Source organism: Pagrus major, chromosome 11 (genome assembly GCF_040436345.1).
Source record: "Pagrus major chromosome 11, Pma_NU_1.0".
In the NCBI taxonomy this organism is placed as follows: domain Eukaryota; kingdom Metazoa; phylum Chordata; class Actinopteri; order Spariformes; family Sparidae; genus Pagrus; species Pagrus major.
In genome coordinates, this window is record NC_133225.1 from 9,033,126 (window position 1) to 9,053,129 (window position 20,004).

The 20,004-nt window shown below is 40.5% G+C and overlaps 5 protein-coding genes across 6 annotated transcripts; 3 read left to right on the forward strand and 2 right to left on the reverse strand.

Moving 5' to 3' along the window:
• The first annotated feature begins 327 nt into the window (after positions 1 to 327).
• On the forward strand, positions 328 to 5,862 carry LOC141004621 (vacuolar protein sorting-associated protein 4B-like). Its single transcript, XM_073476251.1, has 11 exons — positions 328 to 529; positions 1,643 to 1,754; positions 1,869 to 2,019; positions 2,698 to 2,750; positions 2,848 to 2,967; positions 3,043 to 3,199; positions 3,285 to 3,433; positions 3,507 to 3,588; positions 3,668 to 3,887; positions 4,034 to 4,174; positions 4,268 to 5,862. Exons 1-11 carry the CDS (start codon positions 509 to 511, stop codon positions 4,367 to 4,369), a joined length of 1,308 nt encoding a protein of 435 aa, XP_073332352.1. The 5' UTR covers positions 328 to 508; the 3' UTR covers positions 4,370 to 5,862.
• Positions 5,863 to 5,878: 16 nt separating this feature from the next.
• plekhb2 (pleckstrin homology domain containing, family B (evectins) member 2) lies at positions 5,879 to 9,968 on the reverse strand. Of its 2 annotated transcripts, none has more exons than XM_073476252.1 (8): positions 9,765 to 9,968; positions 8,982 to 9,033; positions 8,690 to 8,842; positions 8,471 to 8,573; positions 8,283 to 8,322; positions 7,934 to 8,020; positions 7,368 to 7,485; positions 5,879 to 7,291 (listed from the first exon to the last, which is right to left on the reverse strand). In XM_073476252.1, exons 2-8 carry the CDS (start codon positions 9,016 to 9,018, stop codon positions 7,155 to 7,157), a joined length of 675 nt encoding a protein of 224 aa, XP_073332353.1. In that variant the 5' UTR covers positions 9,019 to 9,033; positions 9,765 to 9,968; the 3' UTR covers positions 5,879 to 7,154. The 2 variants fall into 2 exon arrangements, with proteins under 2 accessions (XP_073332353.1, XP_073332354.1); XM_073476253.1 differs by having other exon boundaries at positions 7,065 to 7,291; positions 7,368 to 7,482; positions 9,765 to 9,852.
• A 74-nt stretch (positions 9,969 to 10,042) lies between these two features.
• Positions 10,043 to 15,060, forward strand: ing5a (inhibitor of growth family, member 5a). Its single transcript, XM_073476232.1, has 8 exons — positions 10,043 to 10,749; positions 12,555 to 12,626; positions 12,779 to 12,945; positions 13,087 to 13,198; positions 13,283 to 13,382; positions 13,482 to 13,617; positions 13,734 to 13,795; positions 13,903 to 15,060. The coding sequence occupies exons 1-8, from the start codon at positions 10,713 to 10,715 to the stop codon at positions 13,940 to 13,942; spliced, it is 726 nt and encodes a 241-aa protein (XP_073332333.1). The 5' UTR covers positions 10,043 to 10,712; the 3' UTR covers positions 13,943 to 15,060.
• A 710-nt stretch (positions 15,061 to 15,770) lies between these two features.
• On the reverse strand, positions 15,771 to 17,582 carry cep19 (centrosomal protein 19). The gene is made up of 2 exons (XM_073476233.1): positions 17,103 to 17,582; positions 15,771 to 16,365 (listed from the first exon to the last, which is right to left on the reverse strand). Exons 1-2 carry the CDS (start codon positions 17,230 to 17,232, stop codon positions 16,019 to 16,021), a joined length of 477 nt encoding a protein of 158 aa, XP_073332334.1. The 5' UTR covers positions 17,233 to 17,582; the 3' UTR covers positions 15,771 to 16,018.
• Positions 17,583 to 17,687: 105 nt separating this feature from the next.
• On the forward strand, positions 17,688 to 19,508 carry pigx (phosphatidylinositol glycan anchor biosynthesis, class X). Its single transcript, XM_073476231.1, has 6 exons — positions 17,688 to 17,817; positions 17,977 to 18,067; positions 18,157 to 18,292; positions 18,379 to 18,592; positions 18,677 to 18,777; positions 18,881 to 19,508. The coding sequence occupies exons 1-6, from the start codon at positions 17,754 to 17,756 to the stop codon at positions 19,016 to 19,018; spliced, it is 744 nt and encodes a 247-aa protein (XP_073332332.1). The 5' UTR covers positions 17,688 to 17,753; the 3' UTR covers positions 19,019 to 19,508.
• Positions 19,509 to 20,004: the final 496 nt, after the last annotated feature.

Here is a 20,004-nt window from a genome sequence, read left to right on the forward strand (position 1 = left end):
AACAAACGAGGATGGAGTCATTTTATTTTGAAAAGTCAGCTTATTTTATTAAGATTAAAGTATTTTAATAATAAAGTACTATGCAGATAAAGTGATAAATGTTATAAATCAGAGTTATTACTCACCAGAAGTCAGTATTACCTGATGTACACCTGTCTGACACCTGAGTTCATTTAATTTCTGTTTTTTTTTCTGCAAGGTAAATTAAATTATAATTATCTAACCCTCTGTACTAACCTTGGATGATGTTTATCTGTATCATGACATGAATAATTAATTACTTCCTGATGAAGACAACAACAACATTGTCACGTGACCGAACGCGGAAGTGACCGTCGAGTTGTTGTTGATGCGGAAGAGACAAACTTCAGGATGTTTCTGTGACTGAAGTCGGTCTAAGATTAAAGAAAAGGACGCAGGGAAGCAGTTAGAAAACAAAGTGAGGAAGCGGGTTTAGTTTGTTATCTGAAGCTCCGGACTGAAGTGTGACCGACACATAAAATACCTGATGGCTGGCGGTAACTTACAGGTGAGTGATGAACTTTTACTAAGCTAGTAGCTGCTCGGTTACATAATGACTGATTCCTGGATGTTTCAGCGCAAGTACGTTAATTAAAGTGTAATAAGGAACTAAAGACAGGCTTTTAATGTAATTACTAATGATTTAATTAATGGTTATCAAATAATTTGCTTATTTTTTTACGGATAAGCTGGAATTTAACATTTGGGTTGCCAAGTTGTTAAAAAAAAAAAAGCCCTAAGCTTACTTGACTATTTCTATATAATGCTAAACTTGTAGGTTTACTCCACTGTATTTTATTTGACAGTAAGAGGTACCGAGGTGAAGTTAGTTTTAGTTTTATTGGACAGACTGTCACTCCGGAGACACCCAGCGGCGTCTCTCACTCAGGCTCACCCGGTGTTGGCAGCAGGAGGGCGGGTAGTTGCCTCCCAGAACGTCGCGCTGCGCTGGAGGCTGATTTAGGGACCATCAATGGCTTTTTTTAAAAATAGCTTCCGTGTCATGTGACCCAGTGACTCAAAACCAATGCCGAATTGTAGCACTGAACAGGACAATTAAGACACATCTATTTTTATTACATTTTACTGCTTCTTCTATTTGATATGAATATTTATTATGAAAATTCAGCATTTCGTTTCAGGGCTTCCATGTCATGTGACCCAGTGACCCCACACCAATGCCGAATTGTATAACTACACAGGCCACATAAGACACACCTCTTATTTTAATGGATTTTACAGCTTCTTTTATTTTATATCAATATTTGTATAAAAATTCAGCATTTCTTTTCAATAGCCTCCATGTCATGTGACCCAGTGACTCCAAACTAATGCCGAATTGTAGCACTAAACAGGACAAATAAGACACATCTATTTTTATTACATTTTACTGCGTCTTCTATTTTATATGAATATTTTTTATGAAAATTCAGCATTTCTTTCAATAGCTTCCATGCCATGTGACTGAGTGACTCCAGACCAATGTTGGTCACATAGGACGCACCTCTTTTTAATGGATTTTACTGCTTCTTTTTATTTTATATTAATATTTATTAAGAAAATTCAGCTTTCAATCTTTATGTTAAGTGCTGGTTTCCTAAATGTTCCCTCTCGTTCTCAGAAAGCCATCGATCTTGCCACCAAAGCTGCAGAGGAGGACAAAGCCAAAAACTACGAGGAGGCCCTCAAATTATATCAGAATGCAGTACAATACTTCCTTCATGTTATCAAATGTAAGGAGTTTTGACTTGTGACTTTCATCACTGTTTGATTTATTTATATTTACTGTTAAAACTGCAGTTATATTCGACACAGCACCATCGTGTAAGCTACTTCCTGTGTTGCAGATGACAACAAGGGTCAGCGAGCTGCGCAGAGCATCAGGGCCAAGTGTCAAGACTACCTGGAGAGAGCCGAGCAGCTGAAGGAATATCTGAGTAAGAAGGACAAGAATCCTCCGGCCAAACCCGTCAAAGAGTCTCAGTCTGATGACAAAGGGTGAGACTGTGGGATGAGTCAGTATGGCAGCGGTTGTTGCTCTGGAGACTTGTTTACATTTTAGGCTCATCTACAGTAAACCTAGAGAAGGTCAAATCATTTCTGAATAAAAACGATGTAATGTGGTACAATTTGTGCATGTAAAAGGTCTTGAAAGTTAAAAAAGTCAAAGTTCGCTCCTCTTTCCCACAGAAAACACTGATCCTTAAACGCCTCGTCAGTAGTCCCGCCTTAAATTCCGTGACTTCATGACATCACACTCCGTCACCGTGTCACATTCGCTTAATCTATGCCTCGCGGCTAGTTTGGCGCAGAAGAATTGATTTAGCACAGCTGCTCTGTTGTTGTTAGCAGTGCTGGCTCAGGCGTGTGTGAGCTGACCAATCAGAGCAGACGGGGTGTTCAGGAGGGGGGGGTCTTAAAGAGACAGGAGCTAAAACAGAGCCTTTCAGACAGAAGGGGAATACAGAGCCGCAGCACTGGACAGTATGAGCATTATAGCATGTAAACCTGTTCTAGTAGTGACCCAAAATGCAGTTTTGAACCTCATAATGAGCTTAAGATGTCTCCTTTAAGAAGCAATGTGTTACGGCATACTACTAAAAAGCATAAGTTATTGCTCACTGTTCAAAAAAGTGCCAATAAATCACCATGCTGGCTGTTGTCTTTTCATTTCAGGGACGATGAAGGAGAAGACACAGAGAAGAAGAAGTTTCAGAATCAACTCTCAGGTAAATGAGCATCATGCAACAGTTAACACGATGTGCAAAACATCTTTACCAATCCTTGATCTACAACATGTTTATGAAACCCATCTCTGTCTTACAGGTGCCATTGTCATGGAAAAACCCAACATTAAGTGGGACGATGTTGCTGGACTCGAGGGAGCCAAAGAAGCCCTCAAAGAAGCTGTGATCCTGCCCATCAAATTCCCTCACCTGTTCACAGGTACTGACAACAAGAGTGACCTCTACAACCTCCTGTAAATGAGCAGTTTTGATAGTAAAGTATCTATTTGTGTAGGAAAGCGAACTCCTTGGCGGGGCATCCTTCTGTTCGGCCCTCCAGGAACAGGGAAGTCCTACCTGGCCAAGGCGGTAGCCACAGAAGCGGGTAACTCCACCTTCTTCTCCATCTCCTCCTCCGACCTCGTGTCCAAGTGGTTGGGAGAAAGTGAAAAGTGAGAGTGAAAAGGTTCTTTATATGATGACAAAACTGGGAATCTAAGAAAGTGTCAATAAACAACTACTGTTCTCCACCTCCAGGTTGGTGAAGAACCTGTTCAATTTAGCCCGCGAACACAAACCATCCATCATCTTCATCGACGAGATCGACTCCCTCTGTGGCTCCAGGAGCGAGAACGAGAGTGAGGCAGCTCGCAGGATCAAGACAGAGTTCCTCGTCCAGATGCAGGGTGAGCAAAAAGACATCGCCTGAAAATCTGAGCTGAACAACAGAACTTGCCTTGAATGTCCTTCTCCTCTCAGGTGTTGGAGTTGATAACGAAGGGATCCTGGTCCTGGGAGCCACAAATATACCATGGACGCTGGATTCAGCAATCAGGAGAAGGTGAGTGGGAAAAAAACATTCAGGATGTAAGAGGTTAAATGCTTTCGTAATGGCTGATTGAATCTTTTGTCCGTGTCAGGTTTGAAAAGCGGATCTACATTCCTCTGCCGGAGGAGCACGCCCGCTCCTTCATGTTCAAACTGCATCTGGGCTCCACCCCCAACGACCTGACAGAGGCCGACTTCACTACTCTGGGCAAGAAGACGCAGGGCTACTCCGGAGCAGACATCAGTGTTATCGTCAGGGACGCCCTCATGCAGCCTGTCAGGAAGGTGCAGTCAGCAACTCACTTCAAAAAGGTAAAAAACAAAAGAAACAGTGCACCTGTTACTGATATGTACAATAAAAAGACACTAAAAAGACATTATTTATCAGAGCAGTAGTTAAAATAGTTCCTCATAACGAACTACCTAGTGTCTAATCTTTGTGTCTTTCTATGTCTAAGGTTCGCGGGTCATCATGGAACAATCCCGACGTCGTTGTGGACGACCTCCTGACTCCGTGTTCGCCGGGTGATCCCAACGCCATACAGATGACGTGGATAGACGTTCCTGGAGAGAAACTCCTAGAGCCCGTCGTGTGCATGGTGAGAGGAATGGCTTCGTAATATCTCTCAGAATTTCATCCGTGGGTCAGTGTTATTGATAAACATGGACGACTCTGATATCTTTGCCCGCAGGCCGACATGCTGAGGTCACTGACGAGCACCAAGCCGACTGTGAACGAGGACGACTTGGGGAAGCTGAAGAAGTTTACTGAGGATTTCGGTCAAGAAGGCTGATGACAGTCGCACTCTATTCATGAACAGGACTGCAACTAACTCTTCTTTTCTCTGTCAGTTCTGCTTTTGATTATTCGATCAATCTATCGGCCCAAAGGTGTCTAAAGAAGTCCATCATAGAGCCCAAAGTTCACATTTATCTGATTAGCGGTCAAAAATAAGTAAATGTCACTCGAAGATGTGAAGCAACAGAAAAGCAAGCAATATTAAGGGTACAGTCTGAGACTAAACAGCTAATGTTTCCTGCTCTAACTGGAGAAGACTCAAACGATTAATCAATGATCAAAATCTTAACTGATCAACTGTTTCAGCTCTTTTTATCTGTGAGTGTTTACATGTGCACATTTATAAGCTTTCATATTTCTTTGACTTAAATGATTGTATTTTATTTTATTTTAAACATCTCAAACCAAAGTGACACTAATCTTTATCTTCTTAAAGACGCACATTCTCAACACAACATACCTCTTAATAGAGTCTGAGGGTGGTTATAATGCACTTAACACAATCAGTTTCAGGGCTTTTACGAATGGGAATTTATACTAGAAACTGTACGAGTGTTCACAGTTTTAAAACATGTAAACAAACATTTACTGGTTTATTTAAAGGATAGGTCCACTCAAAAATGACAATTCAGTCAGTATCTACTCAGCCTAATGTCGATGGAAATCTGGCGAGGTTTTGTAGTCCGCAAAACACCTGGAGCTTCACACGTAAGCTTAAAACGTAAGAAAACGGCTCCATACAGCTCGTCTGATGTAATCCAAGTCTTCATAAGCCCTGAGATCACAAATTGATTTGAAAAGACATTGCTTGCAGCTACAGTGATTAGGTACAAGATTTCAGCTTTAAAAAAAAATCATCTTGTCAAATCAATTTGGGATCTCGAGGCTCCCGGGCGCCATTTTATGTTAGTTTATGTTCGTCCACATCTACTTCAGTTGTTTAGGAGAATGCTGCAAAGCTGTTTTGCTGTGAAGCTCCAGAAAAGTTTTGTGGACGATGAAACTTCACCAGACTTTCCATCGACACGAGGTTGAGTAGATAATGACTGAATTTTCATATTTGGGTGAACTTGTCCTTTAATTTCACAACATAAAATGTTGTCATTACCAGCTTTAAAGGGGCCATGTGGGTTTGTATTGAGTCACTTTATTATGTGTAAACGTTAAATGATTTTAAAAGCATTATTCTAAATTCTGATCATGTTTGGCCGGAGAGTTTTATTTTATTTTCTACTGTTTCAACTTTCAGACTTGAGTAGTCGGTTACTGTACGGTTTGAATAACTTAACGATCCTGTCAAACGGTGTCGTCACTGGGTGTGAAATATGTCTTTATTTAAGAGTTTCTCGTGGGGTTTACAGATGTGACTTACTGGTTACATGACTTAAAACTTATTAAGGTGGTCATTTGCTCTTTTGCTGTTTCCTACCTGACGTGTTCTGTGAACGAAAGTCTCAGGGTTAAATAAACAACACAAAACCAAAAAAACAGGAGTCATTATTAACTTTGTGAATATATATTTAATTGTTAAAATACATCTTTTAGTTAACTGTCATATATTTTTTATTTTAAATGCAGTGTGATCATAATTTAATTAGTACATTTGATAAGAGAAACATAATAGGTTAATTTCACATCATTAAATTTAATACAATTTAGGACCTGTAGAAAAATGACATCAATGTTTTTCTGCTTGCACGAGCTGATCATTTGCTAAAATGACATTATTTGGAAAAACAAGTGTCGTACATCTTCAGTTAGTGTCGTTGGTAGAGATATGCAGTTTGTTTGTTTAAAAGGCAGTTTTACAATGTTTTCTACTGAGCAGAAGTGAATAAATACGATTATAATTAACATGGAAAATGGGGGAAATCTGACAATATTCAAGTAGTCTGGAGTGAATAAATAAAGTCCAGGCCAATTAATATGTGACTACATCTCAAGAGACTGATAACCTGATTGGCATTTGTGCATACTGCAAAAAAGCTGCTGAAATTAAGACCAAAATATCATTTCAAGAGCGCTTCAAATCAAATGCAACGTGTGATTCAACAGCTGCCAATGAAAAACAAAACAAAACACAAATAACAGATCCGAGTAAGGAGGAGTGATGTCCCTTTTCACTTCAAAGCACATCATGTAAATGCGAGTGTTTCCTCGAACGTAAGACTTATTTGTAGTGGCGACAACTTCGGACATCCATCGCAACCAGATTCCACTAAAATGCTACAACGCGAGTGATTATTGCTTTGTGTGTGTGCACTCCCTCCTCAGTCTGCCTCCACCACAAATATCCTGAGGAGCCGAAGAAACACTGCATTCTTCACAACAAAAGCAGTAATACATGTAAAACAAAGTAAAGGTACAGTACACAGATAACTCTTTAGATAACTCTGCGAATATAGAGGACAAATGTGCTCCGTGAAACAGAAACAACGTTGAAAAATACTGAGAGGACCTGAAATGAACATAAAAGGAGTATCTTCCTGTGATTTAAATAAAAACTGAGTAGCTGTATTTTTTGGTTAAGAACATTCATATTCAGACAACACAAATGGGGTGGGAAGAAAGTGCTTACTGTATTTACTTTATATATATATGTATATATATAGGCTATAGGACACGTACGGAGTAATTCACTGTCCATCACAATCATGCTTCATAGATAGAAGTAGCCCAACAGACACATTTCACTCCAACTCATGTGATGGCGCAGAGAAGAAGCCAAATGTTGCAAAAATACAGGGGGAACGGTGTGTTATTAAATGTACATGAAAACACTAGAAGACTGAGAAGAGAGAGCCGAGGGCCAGACCAGTCGCCGCTCCAGCGAGCATGCCCAAAGCCACGTCTCCACCATCCTCACGCTGGCGTTCCCGGATAACGACGTGGTTCACTCCAGGAGCAGCGTACCCACCTGGAAGGAACATCGGATGGTATAATAATGTTTGTCAAAGCATCACATGAGCTTGAGATGACGTGCAGTTATTTACCTTGGTACTGATAAGGATATGCTACAGCGTAGGGCTGCCCATCAGCAGAGTATACAATCTGTGTAGCATGTGGTGGAGGTGCTGCGTAGTCTCCATACGGGCCCGGAGCGTAAGCCTGCTGAAAGTGACAAGAAGACCAAAAATACTCAATCAATCCTCCCTGGGCTGCCAGTACTGGGAAGTCAGTTGATTCAGTGTTACTTTGTCACTTCCATTTCTACGCCAGTAGATGGTAGTAAGCTACAACACTTTTATTATACAGTAGTCTTTTTTTGTTTGTTTTACCTGGCTCGTTAGTTCAGTTTTCCCTAAAGCGTTAAACCAGGCCATGTTGTGTACATAGCCTAATCTTAAATTTCCAGTTTGTATCCTTTTACAATGCTTGTTTGTTTTTGTAGGTGTAAACTAGATTAAATTAATTCTATTCAGAAATTTACAGAACTGATTATTGAGGGGAAAAAAGGAAACTGATACCTGAAATTCACAGGCGCATTTCAAATGACTTTTTTTAAATAATAAAAAAAAAAATCAGTATTGAAAAAACAAATACTTTTTATGCCTTTTACCTGAGGTGGGGGAGCATATTCTGAGTAGGGAGGAGGAGCAGATGCCATCACTTCCTGTGCAAAGCCGATCTGAGGAGTAGTGACCACCTGAGTAAATGAATACAACACAAATGAGGCCACCTCACCCTGAAAACTGAGAACGAACACCTACAAAACTGAGCTGTAGGAGGTAAGTTTGCCAAACCCACATAAGCACAGTTCCTTCTAATGCATTCAGGTTGCCATCATGGATGTATGAAGCAAATACACAATATTAAAGTTGTGCCACACAGACAGAGACATGTAGGTGAAATATCGCTGACCTCCAGTCTTATGTTTTATTTTGGTAAGCAAATCAAAAGTAGCTCACCGTATTAATTCTGGCATCTTGAAGTGCCATGGTCCATGCCCTGCAACACAAAGTGGAAATCTTGGATGTCACAGTATCGCTAAAACTAAAACCTTCAACTACACCAACTTGGAAACAAAAAGAGAGAAACAAGAATAACTCATCAAATGGATATAATGACTCAGCATGAACTGTATGTGTTGTCTTACAGAGCATCATCTGCGCTGTCTGCACACAGGCTGATGACCCGGCCATCTCTGCACACGATCTGGAGCAAGGCATCGCGATTCTTCCCCTCCGGTGGGTTCAGCTCTGAGAAACAAAACAGCAGGACAAATAGAGATGTGACACACGTAAAATATTAACAAAAAACAGGTTTATATTCAAGTGTGAGCCAGTGACATCATCACGCAACAGATGACAAGCACCTTGACACGCAGCAGAGTTGCGGATGTTGATGCAGTCGACCCTCATGTGGATGTCATCCTCCATGTCACGCCGTTGTTGATCATTATAGAAGACGAGGCGTCCGTCAGCCCACAGGTCAAACCAGTTTTTTTTCCACCGGCGCAGTATGGTACCTTTAATCAGAATATGTTACAGTCAAGCTCAAACTAAATGTATTCACACAGGATTTGACACCATGTCACAGCATCTCACAAGTGGAAAGTAGATTATTGAATGCTGTTAAAACTGTCAGGGCTATGTACGGGTACTCACTTTGTCGATGAAGCCAACCACTCTTTACCATAGCCATCTTGAAGGGAAACACCTAGAACAATAAAAACATATACATGACGACAAACAAACAAAGACTATGACTGGGTGTGGCGAAACCAAACAAACCTCGTGACTATGAGCACTGTTACTTTGCTTAAGTCCACTATCACACTTCCAGAAGAAAATGGACAAGCTATGAGGAAGTGAACACAAAGATCTCCTCAGCAGATGTCTGACACGTTATTAAATTAGCTAAACTCTTAGATAAAAAGCATTTTTTTTAAATCTTATCACGAGATTAGACTTTGCAATTTATTGATCTCATGATAAGGGACGTGACACCATATGTTGTTATGGATTTACAACACTAGCAGAGGCTAAAATTAGACAGCTAATTGGCTTTTATTTGTTGACGAATCAGTTTGTTGGTGAGTTATTGTTGTTGTTGTAGCATGTTAGCTAGCTAACATAACGGCTTCATGCAACAATAGGCCAGCTGTGGATAGATCATCCTCATATCACATTAATACAAGTAAGAATGGAGATAAAGTGTTAAATACTGATTATACAACTTCAAGCACATCACTTGAACCAAATGACGAGTTTGACTCGTGTGTATCTTCTCTGATAACAACGCAGTCGAAGTTAGCTAGCGTTGTTTGTCTAAACGTGTCAGTAGCGAGCAGCTAACCTGCTAGTTGACACCTCACAGTGTCGTTCATAGGTAGCTAAAACACTAATGCTGGTTCTTACGACATTAATTTGTACATTTATGTCACTTACTTGATTAATTGGCGCTTAGTTTTCAGAAAAAGATGAATTCTTTCGTGAGGCTACAGCAAACACGGAAGTGTGATATTATAAGAAAAAGACGATGCCCTCCTCGGAGTCAAAAAAGCCTGACCAATGAACGGAGTGGACACCAGCTCGGAGACAGCCAAGGGCTCCGGTCGATAGCTTACCGTTAGCCCCGCCCACCGAGCATCTTCACGAGCGTTCAGCTTCTTTGGAGAGGGAGGCGTTTGTTTTGAATGACGTAAGCTATCAGCTGACAGCGCTGGAAAGTGCCAGCAAACGCAGCGAGGGCGCGCTCGTGCTTGTGTCCCCTCTGCGCTCACATGGCGGGGTGGTGAAAATATCTGCGATCAACGTGGTTTATGGCAATTAATCAGCCATCAATCGATTATCATAGAGTTGTTCTGGGACTGCAGCATAGCTAACTGAGCTAGCTTCCGCGTGCTGAAACAAATGCATTCCCGGTTGAGTAGAAAGTGCACACAGGGGCGGGGTAGTTGTGTTGAATTAAATTAAGAGAATAAATTGTGCAAACTGTCGTAATCCCTGTAGCTATGGAGATAATAAGTGTACTGACGTCAACACTGTGGTTTTATTCGATCTAAACGGTGCGGGGGGGCACACAACATGCAGATATCTGCTGCGCATGCGAGTCACAAGCTCACACAAGCTGAAAAGTTGTATCCTGTACAGTTTTGCCAGTGCAATGTGCATGTGTGTTGGAGGGAAACTGAGTCTGCAGCAGTGAGTGAGTGTGTGTGAGAGCGTCGTTTCACTACCGCCCAGCAGAAAACAGCCTGCGACTCCACACACAGTGAGTCTGCAAAGCCACTGACCGACGGGCGACCCGGGGTTATAAAACAAACCCTCCGGCCAGTTGCAGGACTGTCACGGCTGGTAGCGAAAATAACGCAGAAGCTACACGGCTAACCTGAAATGGCGACGGCAATATACTTGGAACATTACCTTGACAGTGAGTATCCTGTGATACACCGAGCTGGTGGGAACATGTTGAGCATCTTACGTCTGTTTGAGGTTTAGTTTTTACTGTATCGACGACTTTTTTCCTTTTTTTTTTTGGCTTGGCTTGGCGGGTGACTGACAGATAGCATTACAGCGCGTTAGCAACCAGGCTATCTGTGAGGTCACTAGCTCGCTAGCTCACCGATTAGCATCGCGTCAAAGCCTTTCGGTGGGATAAAGTTGGGCAAACTCTCCGTGTGTGGTGTTAAACTCACAAAGAGACCGGTGTTTATGTTATCTGGACAAGTGGAGCATTTTTATCAAGACTTAAACCGTTTGCAGTTCGCGATTCGTGATCTGTCACACACAACTGTTAGCAGCTAGCGCGATTAGCAACCAGCGGCGGCTTATTAAGGTTGTTTAAAATGTTAATATCATACGCAGCTTTTAAAAAAAAAACCTTTTGAAATGTGCCCATTTTGGTCAACATGCCTGGAGACATCGTGCATTTGCAACCTGTTGGTGACCGCGTTTCCCGTAAGCAGTTACGCGCCGGGGCGGGGTGTTTAAAGTGCGTCACATAATGTAAGGACAGGCACACAACACGCCGAGGGGAGAGGAGAGGGTGGGCTGGGTTCATGCTGCTGTGAGCCGGGGACAGCTCTCACACACGTCTGCTTATGGTGAACACCGTGGTATCATTCACCTTACACATATTCAACGTCATTGTGCGTCGGGCTCGAGCTCAGTGGTTGCATGAAGCTACATTTTAAAGGGCCACTATGCAGTTTTGGAGAAGAAATTCAAACTCAGGATTTTAATATTTACAATATTAATGAGGTAATAATACAAACTCAGACATTTTTTTTTTTGCCTATAACTGAATAAATAAGCTGTTCTCAAAAGGAAAATAAGGTCCCAGAACTCTGTTTGAAGGTAGAAAGGTGGCAGGGTCCGCCACATATAAACAAAGTAAAACAGTATGAAGCTGTGTTGTCCTTTTAAGGGCAGTTTGTTTATTCAGATTATTCAGCCATGAAAACAAAGAGAGTTTGTTAAGACATAAAAATAAATCAGTTAATGAAGATCTTTCGCTTCTGATTAAAATGTCTTCCCCCAAAAAAGTGCTTGTTAAATGTCAATAATTGTTGATATGATGTAAGACATATTTTAAGTGGTAAATGATAGAGAATATACATATTATTTGATGTGTTAGTGTATTTCATTTCTGTACAATAATTATTTTTGTATCCAAATAGCTGATTGCTTGCAAATAATCTTATAAAAGTCTCAACTTATTGCCTCGTGTTGTCAAAAACTGCATTAATCAATTTTCGCATTTCATTTTGAAGCATTCAGTTGCAGCTGTGTGTCTAAGCTGCACAGACTCAACCGTGCAGTGAGAGCACTGAGCAAAAAGAGGTTTTATAGCTCTTTAGAGCTGCAACATTGGCTGATTTTGGCACTGTGAATAACCTTTTTACATCACATGGTCATTTGCTTTAATTTTATTATCAACGGACTGGTTATTGAGGACCAAAAACTCAATATTTAAGCACGTACCAGAGTATGATTGACATTATTTTATTCACAATTACATTAAAAACAACAAGGAGCGAACTATACATTTTGCTTCCATCAATTCGCTGATGAAGTAATGGGACAGGGATAGAAAAGTTAAATTACGACACCCATGGACATTAGTTGCATTTTAACTGGAGTGACACTACATCGGTTAAGTGGATAAATAACTGAAGTTTCAGGGAGGAGGTTCTCCCTTTTTTCCTCACTCATCTTCATGTCAATCTCCTCTAGGTATTGAAAACCTGCCATGTGAGCTTCAGAGGAACTTTACTTTGATGCGGGACCTGGACAATAGGACTGAAGGTGAAAATTTAATCTCATGTCATTATCTGAATTTTTATTAAATGATTGTGCATGTCCTGATTTGTCATGTGTTGCATCTAAAACCAATAGTCTTAAGTATTGTGCGGTCAATACTGTGTTTCCAGCACTGTAATATTTATGTTGCTGTGCAGAAAAGAAAGTAGAGATCGACAAACTGGCTGAGGAGTACATTGCGACTGTGAAGAACCTGGCCTCAGAACAGAGAGTGGAACACCTGCAGAAGATCCAAAATGCCTACAGCAAGTGCAAAGAGTTCAGTGATGACAAAGTCCAACTTGCAATGCAGACGTATGAGATGGTCAGTCCAAACCTACTGGTATTTTGTTCACTTGTCATAGTTTGTGTCTTTCCTGTCACAGTTATTTGAGTTTTTTATAGAGTCAACCATAAACCATACACATGTTCAGATTCTAATCTACATGAAATCTTCTTACTGCAGGTGGACAAACATATCCGCAGACTGGATGCAGATCTGGCGCGGTTTGAGAATGAGCTGAAGGAGAAATTGGAATTGAGCGGCTATGAAAGTGCAGAGGCAAGAGGAGTGAAGAGTAAGTCAAGTTACTGAAGGTGTCCATTTTAGCACACTGCAAAACAGATTGATGTGCATCTATACATGTCAATACTTTCCGCAGAGGCTGAGTCCCGGGGTCTGAGGGAGAAGCGTGGATCCAGGGGAAGAGGAAGGAAAGGTTCTGATGAAGAATCTCCCAAAAAGAAGAAGGTGAAAAACAGGTATGTTATCATACAAGTGTTTGTTCGGATTACCAACGATTCATTGATTGGCACCCTATTTAATCATGTTTAGATCTAATAATGCTCTGTGTATTACAGCCCAGACTTGAGTGATGCTCTCCTGCCTATGCAACCATCAGACGTTTTGGACATGCCGGTCGATCCCAACGAGCCTACGTACTGCCTGTGCCATCAGGTTTCATATGGAGAGATGATTGGATGCGATAACCCAGATGTAGGTTTCACAGTGCTCTGTTTTTGTTGGTTTAAATTTAGTTTCTTTACCGTCTCCTTTTTAACAGGCTGCCCTGACTAGAGATAATATGACTGATATTGTTTTTCATCCTCTAGTGTCCAATTGAGTGGTTCCACTTTGCTTGTGTTGATCTCGCCACGAAACCCAAAGGAAAATGGTAAGAACTTTGAGTTATATTTCACAGGATGTCAAACCAGAGTCGATCATCATTCTTGTCCTCGGGGTCTTCACATCTTTTCCTCTCCCCTCTCTTAAATCTCTCAGGTTTTGTCCGAGGTGCACCCAAGACAAGAAGAAGAAATGAGATTTATTACTTTCAGAAGTACTTACCGAATAATGTATGTATTTTTGGTGTAGTTTAATAGTGTTATACATCTATACATATTTCAGTTCCTATAACTCTCCATAGAAATGGTGGGTCATAAAGCTATTTTAAAGGCCTAATCTGGATTCGGAGTATAGCTACACTTGTGGCACCATTAGATTCCCGCTATAGACATTACTATGCCTGTGTCATTGGATTTAAGACTTTGTCTTAATAGCTTTAATATATTTAATTAATCTATATTGTATTTGTGTACTCTGGGGAAATTAGTCCGGGCAAGGGGGGTTAAAAAAATGCACAAATTCTTACCAATCAGAAAGTCCTTCCTCTTAAAGTCATATAGTGTATATATTATTACTAACATACTCAGAAATCCTGGATTGTGGCTTTAGCATACTTGAAATGTCAATTTTATAAAGATCTATTTTTTAAACAATTTAAATAAATAGCCTGCTGAGAATTTACAATTTAAAACACCTGAGTCCTTACCAAGCTTTGGTGGCAAAAGGAATTATGTATCAGATTTTCAGTTACCTACCTCCTTAGGGAATACATCAACACTGCATACATGACTGCAATTGATACCAGTGTGAAAAAACTGTTTTGATTAGTGTGAACCAAACAAGCAAAGCAATGTCGATTTATTGTTTTTTTTTAGAAAAAATACCTGCGACATATTTGAATGTATTGTGGTACTAATGGTCAGTCAGTCAGTGTCTCTTGTCAACTGAAAGAGGTATTTAAGCACTTTGAATGAAATTTACCCCTGAAGAGGTTTGATAAGGCAGGCTTGGTTTTATGATATAGTTTATCTCATTTAAAACTCTCTCACTTTAAACCATATGGAAATATATATATATATGTTTTGTATGATATGAAACAATATTTTGTGGACACATTTTTTTCCAAAGATACTTGTTGTATTGCTTACATATTGGTGTGCACTCAAATTTTATTTAATAGGATTATAGCCTCTTCTTTTGTATTCAACTGTGAATATCACTCATTTAGGTGTAAGCCACAAATAAAAGAGCCAAAGTCTTTGTATTTTGTAAATTCAGTATTTTATAACAAATAAATATTCACTGTTAATAATGCATTATTTCATTCATTGCAGTGTGAAATAGATCATGTGTGTTTTGAAATGACCACAGGACACAAGTGACCTGATTTACACATTTTCCCCATTTACCCCCAGTGCTATCTTAACTATGTATTATTAGGTGCAGAGACTTCTGATGTGTCCACTTCAGTATTGTGACTGTTTCTCAATGAAAACTATTAACAGTGAGCTAGATTATCATGAATGGTAACTGGGAAAACACTATTGTTGCTTCCAGTGAAATGCCAAACCATTATGAAAACTGAAAGCTGGTACCTGCTGTCTGGGAATGTAGTCAAGTGGGTGCGGAAAACTGTTTTTCTTTACTATTCTTCCATTCAGCGGTCGCTATTGTGGCTGTTGCTGACTAGCCACTCTTAACTCATCCAAGATTGTAGTTGCTGCAATACATACATTCAGTTGTCAGCTGTCCTGCACTAAATTCTGCCTCCATGAAGGTTATGTTCACTGTTTTTTTTTTTAACTGTCTCAGAGGTGTTGAATCAACTTCATCAGCATTTTGGAGGCTATTATGCAGCGTGGTTGAATTATATTGTGTCACACCAAGTGGTGTTTCTAATATTTAGGCAAAGTAATGGCAACACTTCTCGGTATAATTCAACAATGCTGTAACTATTGTAAAAAGACATTTGAATCAACGCCTCTCTGAACAAACAATTTCAACCAAAACTGACCATTTACAACTTCATGAAGTTAGAATTTATTGCAGGACTGTTGCATTGAACAGAACAAATTTTAGACTGTGACCAACAGGCAAACAAGTGTGTGCACACAGGAAGATATTCCCTAAAAAGAGCAAGTCAGCATCTGTGTATGAGTTGAGATAGACATGAAGCATTGTAGCAAAGGTCAGCTGTGATTTCCTTGTTATCTCATACAACATCAGTGTGTCACATGAACTGCAAATTCCACTCAGAGGTCAGAGAACAGTGTTAAAATCCATCATCAGACTCTTCATCCCAGCTGCACTTTTCCTGACTCGTCTTGGTGAAATCCTTTTCCACATTGTAAACAAAGTCGGGATCATCTTTGCGCCTCCGGTTCCTCTCAAACACTTCGTCCATTTGGCCCTTCTTGCGAGCGAGCTTCTCATCGTCTAGTTTGTTCAGGTCTTCGTCGGGGTCCAGGCGGAACGAGGTCAGGCTTTCCGCCAAGCTTAAGCCCTGCATGTGATCTCGCAGGAGGATGTGAAGCTTCTCCAGCTGGCTCTGGGACACACCCTCCAGGTAGTCCCTGTGCCGGGGGTGGTTCTTCAGCCTTTCAGCAGCCATGCTGTGGTCTGCAGGTAGAAGATAGGGCAATCAACCATGCTGTAAAGTGCTGTGTGGAAGCAGAAACCTACAGGGTCAGATGAACCTGCAGGGGCCCTTATTGACCCCCATTATGTATCCTCATGTTTTAAAGGGTTATGCCACCAATTTTACACATTAAATTGGGTTTACAGGTCGTGGCGAGCACTTCTGAATATGAGAAAAAAAAAAGTAGTATTAAGCCTTTTGTGGCTCCAAAGGAAGTTGCATGATATCTGATAAATTGCCTCCAGTGATGTCACTCAGTGGTTATGTTGCATTGTGGGTAATGTAGGAGCCAGGTTTTGAAAAAGAAAAGGATGCGTGGAATAAGAAGGGCGACATCTCTAGTTCTCGTTTTTGTTGATTTGTTTTGAATGGGTCCATAATGAGTCCGACGGTGTCCTAGGTGTGCAAAGCGAGACCAGAGGACTACGTTTCAAAACCTGGCGCCTACGTTACCCACAATGCAATTGGAGGGAATTTTTCAGATTACAAGCAGCTTCCTCTGGAGCCACAAAAGGCTTTATGCTACCTTTCTCACACATGCAACACAGGGCCTCAGCATCAGATCAAAATCAAGGCGCCACCTTGAGGCGCTTCGGTTTGACAGTGCTTTAGTGGTGCATATTCCCCTCATCAGATAATACCACTAACTAATTGCCAAATAAGTAAGTAAAGAGGGTTTTGAGCGTGTATGAGTCACAAAATAACTGTCTCGCCTTACCAGAATATTTGGAGAAGTTCCTCACAGGTATTATTCTTTTTCGGACCCTTTTGGTTTCCTTATCTTCATAAATTAAAACTATAGAGGGAGGACTGAACTGCACTCCACATCGTTTTGCCTCGACACTCATCCTCTGTTTCTGTCTACAGCAAAACTATTTATCAACCTGTCTCCACTTGGAGTTCAGAGGCAGAAGACTACAGCATTTTAACCACAATAAGTAATGTATTTATACACGGACGTTTGGAAAGTTAGCCTGAATCAAGAAACTGGCTGTGAGCTTAGGAGATGATAAGTGTAGGTTCCTTGGTTACCTTGGTGGCGGACCTTTCTGTCTTCACCGAAGCCTGTCTAAAATTAGAGCAAAAACATTAAAGTCCTATTTTTTCGACGACAATGACGGTGATTTTTAATGATTACTCGTTTAACCATCCATTTCTGTTACATAATTATCCCCTTCGACTTGTCCCACAGTGTCCGTTTATTTTTATTTCTAGTCCGGCACCGTCAGAGCTTCCCTAGAACTACAAAAAGGGTCCTTCAGCCTGTTGTTCCGTAAACAATTAGAAAGAGGGCTCCAAAGTATACAGCTAGATAAATAGACTACACACGCTGTTTTAAAGCTTGTTGTAGTTTACCATTGCCGTTTGGATGTATTTTGTACTGTTTTCTGTTCTGGCTTTTATATCGAGATGTCACTGTTTGATCGAAACAGGTAAGGTAGACCTGCTAGCTAAAACTGATTTGTTTTGTGTGTCGACAAAGCTAACTTACAAAGACAAATATGCTGTAAATGTATTATTACAGTTACACTAGAAGCTCTGCTATGTGTAGTCTTGTGCTCTTGACTAATACAATCTTAATATTTTTGCAGTTGAGGAGAATGACAACCATTGTGGTCTCTTGAAGCAGCTTCTCGTCTCCTCACCACTTTCAGTGGAAATCAACAAGAAGGGTCTTCACAGGTACAAACAATGCTTTTCCAAACATGCAACAATAACCATGTTTTAAGGATCACAGTGAGAGAATGTGATTTCTGATGTGTATATTACAGGGAGGTGGTAACCACTGTGGAGCTCAGCCCTGGTGAGCTCAGTGGTGTCAGAGTTTTGCTGCTTCACAGATGGCCCAGAGGTGTCTTTGTTGATCCGTACCAACTTGCATCTCTGAGGGATCAGAGTGACTGGCAGGTAAGACTGACACGTGGAAATAAGTACTACAAACCACATTCATGTACACCCTGTATGTACTAATTATTTATCTATTTTCCTCTAAGATATTACTGGATTCAGCCATTGACCTCGAGGTGCCTGCTCACAAGACTTCAGGATTTGTCACCTATGTGTATCCCACTCCTGATGGACAAGCTCCCAGACTACTAAAAGTAACAATTCCCATACATGGTCGCTACCATGAGCCTTCTTTTGATGGGAAAACATATACATCAGTTGACATAGAGCCTCCAGAGCTGCTGCTGCGGACTGAAAAATGTAAATGGATTTTTTTCCTATTGTCTCTTTTCAAAAGGTTTATCCCTTGGCTTGGCTTGATCTTAACTTCTGTCCTCCATCTAGGTACACAGCTCAAAAACTTAGAGCCTCATACTGTCGTCGACGCCCCCTGTACTCCCGACAATTCAAGCACATGTTCGTGGGTTAAACTCCAGCATCAGCAGGTGGTTCTCTCTGAATCTTCTCAGAATATTAAATGGGGAAAAAAAGTCTAAATGTCTGTTGTTCTCCTTCTTTTGTCACTCAAACATATCTTGTATCCTGTAGGCTCAAGGCCCAGTGAGTTTACAGTTTCCAGTTGGTGACGGGTCTCTGGTGACGCCTGTCTGCGGTGGAACTCTTCTAGTCACGATGATCTGCTGTGCAGCGCTGTCAAAGTACATGTGGAAACATCGAATCATTTAGACTGTGATGGTCAGCGTATCCTGTGTTAAAGAGCTCATGAGCTTAAATTTATACAGTTGTGTCTGATAGCAGGATCATTCTGGCATCACTTGAATCAAAGTCAAAGAGCACTTAATCTTCTGAGGTGACATAAACAGAGCTCAGGTCTATTTTACATCAGTCCAGGCTCCTGGTTTTACTCTGCATCCAGTTAACCTAGTTCTTGAAATAGGCCTCAGTTACTGTAAGTAAACAGCTAAACCTTTGTTTTGGTTAGTCCTCCAGTAATTTTTGTTCAAAATGTTTTGTTTTCCTTGGATCTGTCATCGGAACATAGCCCAGAAAGATGACACACTTCTTTATTTATTTAGACAGTTAACTCAAGAACATCTGTGGCCATGTTCTTAAGACCAACTATAATAAATAAAAAGCAAAGATGTTGATTTTTGTCTTGAACTAAATCTTTTCCCTTCTTGTATTGACAATAAAGTTTTGCTCTATTGTGTTAAAACTCTGTTTCATCCAAAATCTAAGAGTGGAAAGTATAACTGCAGGCTCATAAAGCTGCAGTGCATGTGAACACCACACCACAGACGGGGCTAGTTAAAAAAATAATTGCCTGATATCAAGTCCTGTGTCCTTTTATAAAATCTTTTATTTTGACATTCAGCACAACACAGCTGTACATTGCAGAGTAGAGATTGGGCAGAAAATGTAGACAGTTTTCAGCTACTTGTACTTTACCACAGTATCTTCATATTGTGCTACCTTTATACTAGCATCCACGACATTAGGAGAAAAGCCAATATTGTACTTTTTACCCCACTACATTTATTTGCTGTTGTAGTAAATAGTACTAATAAACTCAATAAAACTGCAGATTTAGACACTTAATACAAAATATAAATCAACTGATAAATAAAGATGCATTATTAGGGATTTTTTTTTACACTTCACTGAACTATATTTATTAAAGTCAAAGGTCTGACTTCTTCCACCACTGGCAG

What these genes read in the sequence shown, in the direction of transcription:
- LOC141004621 (XM_073476251.1), top strand. Translation starts at nt 509, where the DNA reads ATGGCTGGCGGTAACTTACAG. An exon ending in TGGCTGGCGGTAACTTACAG is followed by an intron (nt 530 to 1,642) that starts GTGAGTGATGAA and finishes TCTCGTTCTCAG; the next exon opens with AAAGCCATCGATCTTGCCAC. An exon ending in GTTCCTCGTCCAGATGCAGG is followed by an intron (nt 3,434 to 3,506) that starts GTGAGCAAAAAG and finishes TTCTCCTCTCAG; the next exon opens with GTGTTGGAGTTGATAACGAA.
- plekhb2 (XM_073476252.1), bottom strand. Translation starts at nt 9,018, where the DNA reads ATGGCTATGGTAAAGAGTGGTTGGCTTCATCGACAAA. An exon ending in TGGTTGGCTTCATCGACAAA is followed by an intron (nt 8,843 to 8,981) that starts GTGAGTACCCGT and finishes TTCTGATTAAAG; the next exon opens with GTACCATACTGCGCCGGTGG. An exon ending in AAGATGCCAGAATTAATACG is followed by an intron (nt 8,021 to 8,282) that starts GTGAGCTACTTT and finishes TCATTTACTCAG; the next exon opens with GTGGTCACTACTCCTCAGAT.
- ing5a (XM_073476232.1), top strand. Translation starts at nt 10,713, where the DNA reads ATGGCGACGGCAATATACTTGGAACATTACCTTGACA. An exon ending in CCTGGACAATAGGACTGAAG is followed by an intron (nt 12,627 to 12,778) that starts GTGAAAATTTAA and finishes GTTGCTGTGCAG; the next exon opens with AAAAGAAAGTAGAGATCGAC. An exon ending in TTGGATGCGATAACCCAGAT is followed by an intron (nt 13,618 to 13,733) that starts GTAGGTTTCACA and finishes TTCATCCTCTAG; the next exon opens with TGTCCAATTGAGTGGTTCCA.
- cep19 (XM_073476233.1), bottom strand. Translation starts at nt 17,232, where the DNA reads ATGAGTGTCGAGGCAAAACGATGTGGAGTGCAGTTCAGTCCTCCCTCT. An exon ending in GAACTTCTCCAAATATTCTG is followed by an intron (nt 16,366 to 17,102) that starts GTAAGGCGAGAC and finishes TTCTACCTGCAG; the next exon opens with ACCACAGCATGGCTGCTGAA.
- pigx (XM_073476231.1), top strand. Translation starts at nt 17,754, where the DNA reads ATGTATTTTGTACTGTTTTCTGTTCTGGCTTTTATATCGAGATGTCAC. An exon ending in TCACTGTTTGATCGAAACAG is followed by an intron (nt 17,818 to 17,976) that starts GTAAGGTAGACC and finishes ATATTTTTGCAG; the next exon opens with TTGAGGAGAATGACAACCAT. An exon ending in AACAAGAAGGGTCTTCACAG is followed by an intron (nt 18,068 to 18,156) that starts GTACAAACAATG and finishes TGTATATTACAG; the next exon opens with GGAGGTGGTAACCACTGTGG.